This window comes from Papaver somniferum, chromosome 1 (genome assembly GCF_003573695.1).
Source record: "Papaver somniferum cultivar HN1 chromosome 1, ASM357369v1, whole genome shotgun sequence".
Lineage (NCBI taxonomy): Eukaryota > Viridiplantae > Streptophyta > Magnoliopsida > Ranunculales > Papaveraceae > Papaver > Papaver somniferum.
This window is the reverse complement of record NC_039358.1, coordinates 50,465,484-50,480,810: the sequence shown is the minus strand read 5'-3', so window position 1 is coordinate 50,480,810 and position 15,327 is coordinate 50,465,484. Positions and strand designations below refer to the sequence as shown.

At 36.2% G+C, this 15,327-nt stretch overlaps 2 protein-coding genes across 2 annotated transcripts; both read left to right on the top strand.

Annotated features, from left to right (window-relative positions):
- The first annotated feature begins 7,003 nt into the window (after positions 1-7,003).
- LOC113286275 (magnesium transporter MRS2-3-like) lies at positions 7,004-12,039 on the top strand. Its single transcript, XM_026534939.1, has 8 exons — positions 7,004-7,662; positions 7,758-8,003; positions 8,108-8,236; positions 9,360-9,511; positions 9,649-9,892; positions 10,213-11,437; positions 11,530-11,576; positions 11,658-12,039. The coding sequence occupies exons 1-6, from the start codon at positions 7,231-7,233 to the stop codon at positions 10,498-10,500; spliced, it is 1,491 nt and encodes a 496-aa protein (XP_026390724.1). The 5' UTR covers positions 7,004-7,230; the 3' UTR covers positions 10,501-11,437; positions 11,530-11,576; positions 11,658-12,039.
- On the top strand, positions 11,224-11,786 carry LOC113307801. Its single transcript, XM_026556280.1, has 3 exons — positions 11,224-11,437; positions 11,530-11,576; positions 11,658-11,786. Exons 1-3 carry the CDS (start codon positions 11,224-11,226, stop codon positions 11,784-11,786), a joined length of 390 nt encoding a protein of 129 aa, XP_026412065.1.
- Positions 12,040-15,327: the final 3,288 nt, after the last annotated feature.

The window sequence follows — 15,327 nt, the reverse complement described above, 5'->3', positions numbered from 1 at the left end:
TTGCAAACACCCGATTTTTAATAGTTTTTCTCCAATTCATCATTTGTAAACACTTTGAGCAATGAAATCAACTTTTGAGCGTGTTTCCACAATGATGAGCTAAACCCAATCCTTGGGGCGACGGAGGATGCTATCTTTCCAATGAAAAAGTGGTAATTCTTAATTATTTAATTTGTGCAATTTTTATTTATGATTATTTGCCTAGATTGAAAATAGATTTTATGGTTTTTGTTAAACAATTGTATTTTCTTTTGATGGAACATGCTTAGCCTAGGGTTTTGATGTCTCATGCATTGGATTAACATTTGTTGTTTCTAAAAATGTACTTTTGCAATAGTTGAGAATCAATTTGAACGTGTGAAATTGCATGATTATAATTAGTATCACTTTGGAACTGGTAAATAGCGGAATCCTAGCCCCAGTCTCTCCATAATTCTCACAACACTTTTACTCGAGTTTGTTATATTTTTTTATTTATAAAAATTAAGTCTAAAAAAATCTTCCTTCACAAGTCTCAACGAACCTTTTTACTACAACAACTTGAAAACACATCAGTTGGTATGTTTCTCTAGTCTTGAATCTCTTTTGATTAATTCATGATCATCCCTGTTTTTCACCTTTTCCAATTTTGTTGACAAAAAATGGGAGAATTATTAAGTAGTATCTTACTGCATTACATATGGCTTTACGGAGCATCATGTAAGGGGGAGTGAATTATTGTCTATAGGTTTACCTATTTTGCAAAAGTAGTATGTATTGACTAAGAGGGAGAACATATCACCGTAGTATTGCTTCAAAATTTGAAATGTCAAGGGTACCAAGTACACCACAATATTTCGATATCAACCTATAAGTCTAATACCTCGTGTGATCGTCTAAGGACAAACAAGTCGATACAATATAACAACAAGATAATCACTTGATAATAGTTATGGTACAAGACCGATATATCATAAGATCGATATCAAATACTTTGGATTAACATACAATGTATTTACTTTTAACTATAAGTAAACCAATAATTATAATTACAGAAAATAAAAGTGAAGACTCAGCAAGATTTTGTTAAAGAGGAAACCACAAATGCAGAAAAATCTCGGGACCTAGTCTAGTTTTGAATACTCTCGGAATTAAGACGCTATAGAAAGACACTACCAACTTCGTATAGTTGAGACCAAGTAAACTACCCCTAGTTACCTAGTTTCCTCAGTATCCCTGCGGCTACGACCAATCTGTCCAATACACGTGAATCCTAAGATGAAGTTCATTATCTTAAGTTGTTTCAGTATCTCTGAAAACTTTAAACAATCAACCCTTTGAAACGTCTTCCAAAAAATAAATAACTAATTTGTTTGGTAACCCCTCTTCTATCTCAAGAAGTCGATCAGAGATACTATATGTTGAGTATAACAAAGGCTTTTCTGCTTAAAATGATTTAAACTCCTTTGTCGGGTTTTAGATCTTCTAAGATCTGAATTAAACAAGTTAACCAGATCAATTCAAACATAACTACCAAATTCAGATACTGAAGAGTACCACCAAATGATAACTTGTTGATCTAAATACGACTAGTCAATAACCAATCTATCAAAGATAAACTAGATCTATTCGGATCCCAGACGATCAAGTGTGTGCACGAAACAAATCACGAAGGTATAAAACCAATAAGAAAATTGTTTTATCTTCAATCTTCAATAGTCTTATGTACCTGCACAATAACAAACTTGATTCCTGACTTATGATCGATCACACACATAACAGAGTCTGTTAACAATGGATGATCACAAGTGAATGTTAAACTCTTGATCTAGTTTGAGTGACCTTATGTAAGAATATAAGGCTCTCAATAATAATCAAACTAGGTACATATCAAGAGATAACTACCGTCAGTTAATAAAATCGATAATCGAAAACTAAAATAACAATACGATTCTAGTTTCCCATCAACGGTACTAGTAGACGCTTCTTGATCCCAAAGAAGTCTTTAAACTAGCGGACGTAAGAGATTGCACCTAATTAGTTTACTCTCCTCTCCAAGATAATATTACAAGAATACTATTAGTCGTCTACACCGGAAACAACAAAGATGAAGTTTGCCTGGCTCAGGATAAGTTTGTAAGAAGAACAAACTTCACTATTTATAGACCAACGTAGTTTGGACACTAAGAAATTTTCATAACCGAATATATTCAAAAGATATGCAATAAAGCACCTAAATTCGGTTTTATAAATTCCAACCAATATCCAACTCTATATCCGAAATCTCAATGGATAACTCAATATTAGTTAGCAATTAACTAATATATATTTCCAGAGATGTTTTCATTGTTGGTAAAACAACACATATTAACTTCAAAATTCTCAAAAAGATTCTCTACTATTTTCGATTTGGGATCTCAGCTTGAGTATCAAGGAATATCTTTGAACAATTAGAAAATAAGATTTCAGCACATGTTCAAATTACTCATTATTTTGACATCTTAAACTTTCCTATTTTACAAACCCAATTTCCAAACTACACAAACCCTAAAGTGTATGTGACTTATGGAAATCGGTTTTGCATATTGGGATTGGATCCACCATGATACTTAAATCAACTTAGTTTTCGTTCTACCTTGACTCCCAATATAGGTAGGGATCAGTTCCACCTTGACTCCCAACATAAGCTAGGACGGGTTCTACCTTGATTTCCTATGTAGGTTAGGATCGATCCACACTCAAGATCTTCAATGAAAACAAAGACCGTAATCCTTTTGATTTCCTTTCGACTATGAAACAAGTTCATACATATACTTCCTTAAATTCATATAATTAAACATAGTTTTTCTATAATCGAGATTTTGCTAATCTCTTTCATGCAAGATAGATAGTAATTGCAAAGTTCTTTTCGTCTCAGACTTTGTGATTCCTCAAGATAGATATCTGAAAACTGATCTTAATTGATATTTTGAAGATTGTTCTTGAGAGGTGGTTAAGAACCTAGGATGATCTCCAAGAGTCGTAAGTTCCGGATTTGTGAGGCTTGCTAGCTTTGTCAATGGGATAAAGATTTCCAGACCTTGATCTTTGATCTAAACGGAAATCAAATAGGCTTATCTGTTAGAGGAAAATTGGTATCAAAAGTCTTCACTTGGGCTGAATCAACTCTTAGGATGTAAAGGGCGGCAACTAAGGGAATCAAGTGCATACATTCTTGCGAGGTTCAAGAGCGTAAGAGCGCGACTGTAACTGAATCTCTGGAGGGTGGGTTCGGTCTCAACTACATTCGAGTTCGAAGTCCGATAGTAGGCTAATGTATGTAGCGGCTTAATACAGTGTGGTGTTCAAATTTGGACGAGGTCTCGCGGTTTTTCTGCTATTGCGATTTCCTTGTTAACAAAATTTTTGGTGTCTTGTGTTATCCTTTATCCGCATTATATTGCTTATCTTTAGAATTGGATTTACACAGGTTTGTACGTATTCAATCTAAGTAGATACGCCCGCTTAATTGTAATCGATTAAGAGACTTGTTTCTGGTAGAATTCATTTCTTGAAAGATAGATAACAAGTTTAATCACTTGGCAGAATTCCGATTGGATTATTTGGATAAGACTAGATTGATATTGGATATTAATTTTTGAGATCGTCAAGTACTCTGCTTAAGAATCAGGTTCACGTTCCCTGTGTCTATACACATACTGATTGAGTAGAGGTTGAGATATAAACTCTATAAACATATTGTCAAGGATCGTTTAGTTGGTCTACTTGCTATTGCATTTAGTTTTGTCTATACAGGTTGACGAACGAAAAATATGGGCGCATTTGTATCCCCTACGTTTTCATATCCAACGTTGGCAAAATCAAATTTTGGGGCTAATGAACGCCAGCCACACACTTTGCTGGCGCTAGAAAATTCTAGCGCTATACCTTATTTTGCGCTAGTGATATCCCATTCTCTTCACAAGGTTAGCACTTGCTGACGCTAGCTAATACTAGTGCCAGCCCCCGTTATCATGATGTACTGATTTTGTCGCTGGCCCTCCTTTAATGTTGCTGCTCCAATCTCTTTCCATGTGTCATTGTACTGTTTGGTGATCGAGTTACTCCATCTTATGTCATTAGCTAATGGCCGCTCCAGTTGACGCCAGGGCTACGAGCATCTAGTAATCAAACATTTACGGCTGTCAATCTTTCTCGGAATGGTAAGCAACATTAGATACTTACATGTTTGAATTATGATTCTATTGTTTATGAACATGCTTTTCATTAAGTTAATTTTGCAGTTGACGCATTAGCTAAATCGAGGTTGTTCGTTAGATGATGTGTTATGAATAATTTCATTGTTAGAAATAACTTTATTCATCCTGTTGAATGGCTTGGCATTTAATTATCGTTTGTAAATTCTTGGGATTGCTTTGATCCTGTTTTTTGGAATTTATCTTTGTAATTTTTGTGATTATCTTCCAAATGTCTGTAAAGGTTGAAAAAAACCTAAACCAAATCATGAGAAACTTTCTGTGGGGATCAACAACAAACAAGTAAAAGATCAACTGGATTAAGTGGGAGAAAGTTAACAAACCTAAACATCTTGGTGGTCTGGGAATAAGAAATTTAAAGCTCACCAAGTATTACTGGATAAGTGGACATGGAGATTCTCAAGAGAAAAATAACTTCTTTGGAGAAGAGTGATTCAAGAAAAAATGAAGACAAGACCATAAGAATTACTAGTGAAAGACTCACCTCAAACTCATGGAAGAGGAGTGTAGATGAACATTCAAAAACAAAAATAAATAGTAGAAAAGTTGACTACTGTACAAATGAAGAAAGGAGATACTGTATACTTCTGGTGGGATATCTGGAATGGCACACAAGCTTTAAATTTAAAATTTCCAAAGATCTTCAAGCTCTCCACTATGCAAGCTGCTGCTGTCAAGGATATGATCTCTAAAGGAACATGGGATATAAAACTAAAAAGGAACCTACATCCTAATGAAATTTCAGACATGCTTCCACTTTTTACAGACCTAGGAGTCCCTCCAAATCTGGATGATGATAGTGAAGACACACTCATTTGCTCTCAACCACGAGGTTTTACTGCAAAAGTAGGTTAAAAATGGTTGGTAGAACAACTGCCAGACCCTCAGTTTATTGTTCCTTATTCTTGCATCTGGATCCAACATGTGCCTCCAAAGGTGCAATTCTTCATGTGGTCTGCAGCTCAGAATGCCATCCCTACAACAGATAACTTGTTGAGAAGAGGTTGTCAAATCTAGAACCCGCAATGGTCTCTTTGCAATGCACAAATGGAATCTGTTAATCACTTGTTTCCGCATTGTGACTTTTCAAATAAAATCTGAAACTATTTTATCAACGGTTACAACATCAGGTGGGGTGCAAGGAGAATCATTAACTGCTCAACTTCAAGCTTGGAAGTTCAGAATTGGAAGAAACAGGGGGAGAGAGATTTGACCACTCATCATATTTGCAATAGTTCGGGACATCTGGAATGAGAGAAACAACAGGGCAATGACTCATAAAAGACATAGAAATAGGGAGGAGATCATTATTGAGATCAAACTCTTAATCTACAATTGGGGAGAAAATCAAAAATAGTTTAGATTCAATGTATTTAGAGAGCTAATCACTCATTGGAAGCTTGTTATAGATAGCTGAAATCATGTATATGTAACACTCTAAAAATGGGAACTAGGTTTATTTTGCCTGGCTTGATTGGGGTATATCCAAATTAATTGGGGTACCTAACGAGACAAAATCCAGGTCATTTTGAAGTAAAAGAAGCCACCCCTTAACCATGTATTTTCTAAATGTCTAATATACCCTTGTTTAATTAACACTAAAAAACTGATTAGCTTAATTAATTCCGTTTAGATTGATTAATTGAGTAGATTAAAACTTATGAATTTAAGTTATGAAATTTTGTTTTTGATTGAACTCATGTAGGAAGATTTTTGATGAAAAAAATTTGTTTTGAGAATTTTTTTTGCAACGGAAATGAAAACATACTACCCAAACACTTCTAAAAAGGGGATTGCAAAGCTGATGTATGAAATCATACTCAAAATTAAAGAAGAAATCAACACTTTCAGTTCTGAAACTATGAAAAGTCGGCAGGGTCGACAAATGAAGAACATGTCGACTATATCGGGCCGGCAAGTTCTACGGATGAATAACATGCCGACTATATCCGGCCGGCAAGGTCGGTGAATGAAGAAGATGCCGACTTTATTATTTTTGACACACATGAGACTCTTGTAAATGTTTCATTAGTCGGCATCTTATTGATTTTTTACCTTGCCGGCTACCTTATAGTCGGCAAGGTCAACAAAAAATACCTTGCCGACTATAGGATTGTTGACATACAGAGAAAGGTGTTACAAATGCATGATTAGTCGGCAAGGTATTAATTTCATAACCTTGCCGACTAAACTATAGTCGGCAAGGTATAAGGATGAATACCGTGCCGACCCTGTAACTGCTGATTTCAGAGATGAAAAGTCGGCACGTTATTCAACCTAAAGAAAACCTTGCCGACTTTCGATTCGTTTTGATTCTTCGTTTTTTGTTTTTTTTCTTAATTTCGTCATGTATAGTTAGAGTTTTGAAGAAAGATTTTGATTTTTTTTTGAATATAATTTAGTCAGCATGATTTTTTAGTATGGGTAATTTGGCCTTTTAACACCTTTTAGATACCCCTTAGCACACTAATTTGGATGGGAATAAAATGGATACACCCCAATTAATCTGGGTATACCCAATATCACCGGGTTATTTTGAGCCTATTCTTTTTTACATTTTCTTTTTATACAATTAACCTTTCAAGTAAAAAAAAAAAAACAAAAAAAAAACTTTTGTGATTATCTGTCGCTTTTATAAAAGTTTTTTAATTTTTGTGATAATTCTTCGCGAAAATAGCAATAAGTAATTTTTCTAGAGGTGTTGTCGCCTAATCTCGGCTGGACAGATCAACAAGAACGTGGCATAATTGCCTCACCTTTCCCCTGAAAATCAATTTTTCCTCCGAAGCCACTGAGCTTCCCCCACTTATATCAATTCTCTCCACTCTCTCTAGACCCTCCCTCTGAACACCACCATTAATAACAGACCGTTGTTATTTATGGTATCTCAAAACATCACCAACACCACAAACTAACTCGGCAACTAAACCAACATCCTCCTCAAGATCCAAATAAAGAAACCCAAAATTTACACAGAAAAAAATACCTCTCAGATATGAGAGGAACTCGTCCACCAACGAAATCAGGGTTTTCTACACTCGAAGATGAGACAGAAACACCAGTTCGACCACCACCACTCGGTCCTGCCGGTGTTGGTGCGAACAGGAAGAAAGCAGTAATAGGTGTTAGAGCATGGTTAATTCTTGATTCAACAGGTCATGCTCAATTAGTTGAAGTTGGGAAACATTCAATTATGCGTAAAACTGGTTTACCAGCGAGAGATTTAAGAATTCTTGATCCATTATTATCATATCCATCAACTGTATTAGGTCGTGAGAAGGCAATTGTTATTAATCTTGAACATATTAAAGCTATTATTACTGCTCAAGAAGTTCTTCTTTTGAATCCCAAAGATCCCGCTGTGATGCCATTTGTTGAAGAGATTCAACATCGTTTGTTGCGACTTTATCAAGCTACTAAGAGCCAGGTATGTGGGGGATGATGCATTTTTTAGGTTTAATTTTGATTTTAATGCTGTGGAGTGTGAATTATTGATTTTGCTGGATTTGGTGATTTGTGTAGGAAGGTAGGGCTAGTGGGGATGAAGAAGAATGGGCAGGTTTGTATGATTTGGAGGAGACACGGTCTAGGTCAATGAGTCCATCTAACTATTCGGGGAGATTTTGGCCAGTTCATGATACTGAGGAAGGAGGTAAGATGGATGGCAAGTCTGGATTGGAGATTAGGGAGAAACCGAAGGTCCTTCCCTTTGAATTCGTCGCGCTAGAAGCTTGTTTAGAGGCAGCTTGTAGCTGCTTAGATAATGAAGTAAGAGAATTCCCTAATGACGTTGAATACATATTCTTGTTTGCTTTGTTTGTAATTGGTTTATTGACTTACTGCTGTGCTGCTTCTTTTAATTTGAAAATAAGGCAAGGACGCTGGAGCAAGAAGCTCACCCGGCTTTGGATAAGCTGACAACTAAGATTAGTACTCTCAATTTGGAACGAGTCCGGCAAATTAAGAGTCGATTAGTTGCAATCACTGGGCGTGTTCAAAAGGTTGGTCTCACTGTCTATTCCTCTTGTCTCATGTCTGACGTACTGTCATGACTCTCACTGGTTGACTATGGTATTTTCAAGTTCTTATGATTGAACTGTTAATAATTCCTATGCCAGGCACACTGATAATGGTTAGTTTAAACTACCAGCACTCGGATTTTCTTATTTTGTTTCACTGGGAGGTAGTGATTAGCAAAGGGTAGTTGCTGGAATTTAACCATTTAAATGATGCCGTACTCATGTTATTATCAATCTTTAAGAGCTATTTTATTTTTGGTAGAAAGAAAAAGGAGACTTGCAGTTGCAGACATGCAACTATGGTTATCTAAGGAATAAGGACTGTTAAAAACATAGTAATTGAAGGACTTGTCTCCCAAACTCAAGAAAGAGAAGAAACATAAATAATTTACTCGTAATGCTTTGAGGTTGGACCATGGCCAGAAAGAGGCCAATTTTGAGAGAGAGATAGTCAAAAAATTATGAAATGAAGATGATCTGGCAGTCCTAAAACTTCACGAACAATCTGAAAGAATTGTTACAGGAATTCCTTGATAGCAGAACTGGTTGTCTGCAAAAATATTCTGTGACAGCATTTAGATTTGCTTGATAATCAAATGTACATCTGGAAGTAAAATTTTCCACCAACACATATCATCTATGTTCAACTTCATATTTTAGACCCCAATCTCCTTAATTGCTGTCACAATTGTGAGATAACTGCCTGCATTGCCTTCTACCATGCTGGATAGACCTTGAAATATCATCCAAAGTTGCTGGCAACCTAGCCAAATGTGTTGGCACTCAATGAGGACTTGGGAACACATAAAAATTGAACTGTTTATCATAAGGGAACTGTTGTGAACATCTTTATTTAGATCATTGTCTTAGTGTCTGTGTTCACCAACTCAAAACTCACTGTTTGGCGTGTAATTGTATGGTAGCCTTGTGTCTTACCATGTATTCTTAGCTAGTTTGTATAGCCACTATTTTTGAATAAGCATATGTTATTATTTATGAGTCGTACAATGTTTTCCTGCCCTAACAAAGATTATCTGTTTGGGGTTCAAGTAGTGTTCTGTTCCTAAGCTGGTTTTAAAAATGGTTTGTGCTGGCTTGTCAACAGGTGAGGGACGAACTTGAACATCTGCTGGATGATGACGGAGATATGGCTGAGATGTATCTGACGGAGAAGATAGTGCAACAACGCGCGGACGAGGATTCTTATGAAGGAGAGGGCATATATGACAGAGGTCTTCAACCAGACATGGGTGACAGGTACTTTTAGATTACAGCGGTGCTTCAGTAAGTATGTGTTTTAATTATTCGACAAAGTGATGAGTGCACAACAATTTACTCTTTGCCTTGCTAATACGTCCAAACATCTCAGACAAATTCTGTACTGTAAATTTCAGAATTCCAGCTGAAATATCTTTGGAGGGAAATGATGTTCCAGCTAGTTATGAAGGGGACCTCCAGAATCCTGACACACATGAGGATTTATTTGGTATGCATAGAGCGTTTAGTAGAGGCAGTCATGGAACCCACACTAGCACCACATACAGTGGGATGAGCAAACACCTCGATGTTGAGGAGCTTGAAATGCTCTTGGAGGCATACTTTGTGCAGATTGATGGTACACTGAACAAATTATCCACGGTATTCTACCTTATTCCTACTCTTGATTCTAAATATTGGAATATCTGTTATTAGATTATATTGAAAAAGCAAAGGCATCCTTTCCTGGATTTTAATTTTAAAGTCATTGTTGTGGTATATTAAAAAAATTCAGAGAAGAGCATTGAGTCTCAGTTGCCAGCTTTTCAAGCTTGTTTGAAATTCCTCAACATGGAACAATTTGCTTTATGTTAGTTAAATTGCCGCTTGTATTTCTCCTCCGTCTTATTGGTAGTTAAATATTATTCAGTCTGTAAATCAAACATAAATTTATGGAATTATCATGTTTTCTGATGGTGAAGCTAAGGGAATATGTTGATGACACGGAGGACTATATTAATATCATGCTGGACGACAAACAAAATCATCTCTTACAGATGGGGGTTGTTTTGACCACAGCTACTCTCGTGATTAGTGCATTTGTCGTGGTGGTTGGTATTTTTGGAATGAATATTACTATTGATTTGTTCGATGATAAAAAAGCTGGAATGACTGAATTCATCTGGACTGTTGGTGGTGGTGCAACTGGTACTATATTCCTCTATGTGGTTGCCATGGCATGGTGCAAACACAAACGACTGCTGGAGTGAGTTTTATTTTTATGATCTGTATCCTCTGCCTGTTATTAAGCTTACTGCGTAATAACTATTGCATACCTCTTCTTCTTACTGTTGAGTTAGATATGCAACACTGTTTTATTGGATATCAGTAGTCAGTACAAGGTGTTACCTGTATCATCTACCTCTACAATAAATAATAATGTGTCAATATTTCAAGCTTGATGTTATAAGTAATGCTGCTGATTTCTATATTTGACAGTATATACAATGTTACTAATTCAATCCAAACATCAAGTAAATGGACGAAATGTGGCGTTCTGGTATATAAGAACTATCTCTATGTATCAGGATACCGTCTACTTTGTCTCGTCATATGTTTTTAACTTGCAACTTACTAGAATATAGCTGGGATTAGATGTCAGTCTTTGAAAGTAGTCTTCCTTCCGTTCTCAAGATTGCTGAACAGTTGTAAAGTGCATATAGGGATTCATGAATATGGATGTGTATTTGAAAAGGATTTTGTTTTCCCCAATGATGGGAAAGTTGCTACTTCTTGTTGTTGTTGAACTGGAAGTTAGGGAGTTTTCTGTAAATTGAACCATTTAGGAGACTGTTGCACTGGAAGACAAGCTTAAACTTGGCAGTCATCACTGGCCATATATTTCATATCAAGAGATTCAACCTGTGGTCCCTGCTTTTCTATGTGAACAAGTTAGAGAGAGAGAAAGACTTGAACTGAACTGGGGAGTTTACATGGCATCTGTTACTACTACTGTAAATGAGAAGCTGGTGACAGGGTCATGTGTATCAGCTGTGCATGGAGATCGAAAACGAAGAACAACGAGAGTCAACTCAGTCCATGGTAAAGGAGAATTCGGAAGAAGAGGCTTCCTTTTATCAGCTGCTTTTGCATCATCTCCAGCAGTTGCATCTGAACTCAATGATTCTAAGAGTGCTCTTATTCAGAGTAAGTGTTTTGTGATCTCAAATTTTATGATAATTCACCTTCTCGTTAATATTGTGTCCATAATTTGTACGATTTTTTGAATAATTTTGCAGAGTATCTGAAGAAGTCGGAGGAAAACAAAGCCAAAAATGACAAAGAGGTACAGTCGCTTTGTCTACTGATTAGTTTGACGAAACTTGCACAAGTTATTTATTGATTGATATGTTAAAATGTTGCACAGAGACTGGATGGTTATTACAGACGCAATTACAAGGATTACTTTGAATTCATGGAAGGGGCTTTTGAAAATAAAGAGAAGCTCACTGAAGCAGAGCAGGGTATTCTTGATTGGCTCAAGGCTAACAGATAACTTAGTTGGAAACATTGTATTTGAGTAATTTCTCTGAATCACAAGAACACTTGAGGCATTTATTTCTCTTCATTTTTCAGAGGAGTCTTCCATGTTGCTGCCTGCATAGATGTTTAGCTTCTCTATCTTGTTGATGTTCAGCATCCTTGTGTTGTCATTTTGATGTATCGTTTTGGCGTGTTAGGTGTTCATTAGGACTCACCTGTATATTTAGCTTGCTTATCTTTAAATATCATAACATTCATATTTCCTATGAAACTTGTGTGAAATAACCACCATATACATAGCTATGGATTTCCAACACATACAGTAGACAGCAATCAAATATTTAAAATTGTGTACACAAATTTTGGAACATACCTGTGAGGGTGGAACTCGCGACCCCTCTCAATCTCCTGCTAGGGTGGTGTAAATGGAGTGTAATCACCCATATGAAAGGACGGTGACAAAATAATATGCTGCAGCTGGGGGCACTGGTTTTCACTGTTCCTCCATCTCTCTCGACTTCCCGCTCTTGCCATCTTCTTTATGTTTCTCTCGCTTCGATTCATCTTCAGGAAACGGCATTATAACATCATGGATCTTGCCAACTCTCTTGGCCAAGAAGCCATATTCTCCGATTCGTTAGTGATTCTCTCTTTAGGATCTCCAAATTTGAAGCCCTAAAACGCTATTCTGTAGAAGGAAATTTATCTCACTACAGGTACTCTTTAAGTAATATTTTCTGCTTATTTTCGTTTTAAGTTTGTGGAACTACGAAAGTATTCTAATTTTCAATCAGGAGCTCTAGGTTTTTAGTGTAAATAGTAGATAATTGAATAGAACATGCCAATTGCCAGGAATTAGGTTGTTATTAAGTTAAACTTGTGTCGTCATTTCTTCCTGATAAGTGTTTGTATCGATTGGGGTAGAATGATTGTTGGTGGGTTAGCTTAATGGAGACAAACATCAAAGAACCCGAAGAAATCATCAATTTGTAATTAAATGTGACCAAGTTTAGTTGGTGAATGATTATTGGTGGTGGTTGTATGTTGGTTGGTTAATATCCAATGGATGAAAAACTAAAAATTGTGATGTTGCAACTTGCAATCAACTTCGTGTAGGAAGTCCACTGGGTGGCGAAGGCATGAATATTCGCCAGAGATGAATATTGTTGGTCTGCTGAGTGAATTTTTGGATTCGGTCAAGCTTATGTTATGTATATGCTATAAAATTATATACGTGACTGATTGTATCGTAGAATAGACTCCCTTTGACAGTTACACTTACGCATGCATTTGTGATGAATGCTACTTCTGTGTATGTTTGAGAACAGTTAAGCCGTTTGGGCGTGATGAATTCTGCATCTTTCTAGTTGATGGGCCATTATTTTAAGATGCAGGATTTTTGTGCGCTCCACTGATGATATAGGATAAATTTGAGCTTAAGTGCTAGCTGAGTTAACACAATGGGATGTTCAGAAATTGCACCGAGTTTAAGTTAGATATTGAGTGCATCATAATGGGATGTTCTCCGAAGTATTAGTCGCAACCAGTGGAGGTGAATAACCCGAAATAGAAAGGAGAGGGGTATTGTAGCCGCAAGTCCTTTATGTATTCATGTGTTTTTGGAGCTTTGACAACTAAATAAAGTTGTCAGCTCTCATGCTTGGGCAAACTGCATGGTTACTTTAGTATATGGCAAAACCTTTTTCAGAATAAGGCTTCTATTTTTTTTATAAGCAATATTCTTGAATTTGCTTGTGCTAAGCTGCTTATTGCAGTTCAGTTTTCATATGAATGAGGTATTCGAGCACGGCAAGGTTCTTTCTGCATGATGGTCTTCAAAATAGAAAGATGTTATACTTGTCATCATAGCTTATGAACTTCGCAACCTGATGTTGTTACTTCTGAATACCATACTTGGTGAGCACCCTGTAGTTTTCCTTGCTGGGAATGATATGCTAAAAAATAGGGCTTATAATGCGATGTTTCATAACTGCTGCAAGATCCTACACAAATTTCCATAAGAAAGTGAAACTTACCCATATGCCATATGTGTCAGACCGAGTTAATGACCATCCACAATAGCACTAATGCTGGGGATATGTGGATCAAGATTATTAGGTAATTGTATTTTCTTAATCGTGTATGTTATAGTAGTGAATTGAAACCTTGTAGTCTTGAAGACGAAACATGTCCATTTAAGAATAGGGGATTTGAGATGTTTTAATAACTTACTGCAAAATGTGATACATAAATGTTGAAATTTCCGTTTGTACCTCTTTATTTATGTAAGATTGGTTGTTACAACTGTAAATAACATTGTAGATGGAATATCTTACCAAGTTTCCCAAGTCATGCTCACTCATTCTTATCTATTTTCTTATACCTATGAACATGAATATGTTGCAGGGTGGGGCCCGGTGAATCACATCTGATCGAGGCAACGTTGGTGCACGTGTGTCCATGTGCAAATCTAGGGTTCCAAAATACAGGCGTACGCACAAAATGGTAATCTTTTTTATTCATTGTTTCCTTTTTATTAGAAATATATAGTTGCAATGTGGGACTTGGTCGTAGCGGATTATGGCAGTACAGACACGTGCGTGCATGTGCATCCGTACTGGCACAAAGTACATTAGAGTTGGGCACAAATAAAATGCGTAAGGGATCTCAGTCAAACGGAAGAAGATAAGAACCATTTATAAAAAAATGCACTCTTCCAGGATTATGCATACTTCACACGAACTGGAGGAAACACTCAGTCAGTTTATACTGTATGGACGAATGTGATTAGGTTTATAAAAAGTATGAAACGACGACACTTGTATTTGTTTATTACTAAAGATGGAAGAATTTGTATGTTTAGGTTTGAAATGTTAGATTGCATATACCTTTTAATTCTTCTTATCCAACATGATGGAGTTCAGTACATTTCTTTACTTTGTTTATTTGATAGATATGATAATAGTATAATGACCTGCATCAATTATTAAACAGTTAAATAGAAAATAAATTCAGTAGGTGTTTGAACATTCCCTAACTCCCAAATTCAGTCTTTTAGTTAATATTTTATGGTTCTTATTTCTCCATGAAGACCAATGTTTTTTAAGCAGACAAAGAAGGACTAGGAATAGTTATTATAATGAGTAATTAATCCACCTGGTTCATAATACTCAGTCCAGTGACAGCCTCAAAGCAGACAGTATAGGAAGGGAGGCAAATTTGTTTATTATTTATTTTAGTAATATGGGATCCCTCCAAATGAGACTGTGATATCATATGCTATTAAATTAGAGCATGTTGTATTGGGTCAGGAAGATCTCAGGCAGGATCTCTGGGGCTTAAAAGGAGTCTTGGAGATATATATGAGATACTCCCAACAATAACTTTGGCTTTTCTTCCACCCCATCACTTCTGCATTTTCTGATGAACTGATAATTCTGCTCATCACTAACTATTCTTGTCCTTCATCTTTTGTCTAGTTCTAATTACTCAATTAAGCATGAGCTAATCTTTTTCTTTTCTATTTATTTATTTAATAAATTATGACATAATTT

Coding starts and splice junctions, on each gene's coding strand:
- LOC113286275 (XM_026534939.1), top strand. CDS start 7,231: ATGAGAGGAACTCGTCCACCAACGAAATCAGGGTTTTCTACACTCGAA. Junction 7,663..7,757: donor ATCAAGCTACTAAGAGCCAG/GTATGTGGGGGA, acceptor TGATTTGTGTAG/GAAGGTAGGGCTAGTGGGGA. Junction 9,893..10,212: donor CACTGAACAAATTATCCACG/GTATTCTACCTT, acceptor CTGATGGTGAAG/CTAAGGGAATATGTTGATGA.
- LOC113307801 (XM_026556280.1), top strand. CDS start 11,224: ATGGCATCTGTTACTACTACTGTAAATGAGAAGCTGGTGACAGGGTCA. Junction 11,438..11,529: donor TAAGAGTGCTCTTATTCAGA/GTAAGTGTTTTG, acceptor ATAATTTTGCAG/AGTATCTGAAGAAGTCGGAG. Junction 11,577..11,657: donor AAGCCAAAAATGACAAAGAG/GTACAGTCGCTT, acceptor AATGTTGCACAG/AGACTGGATGGTTATTACAG.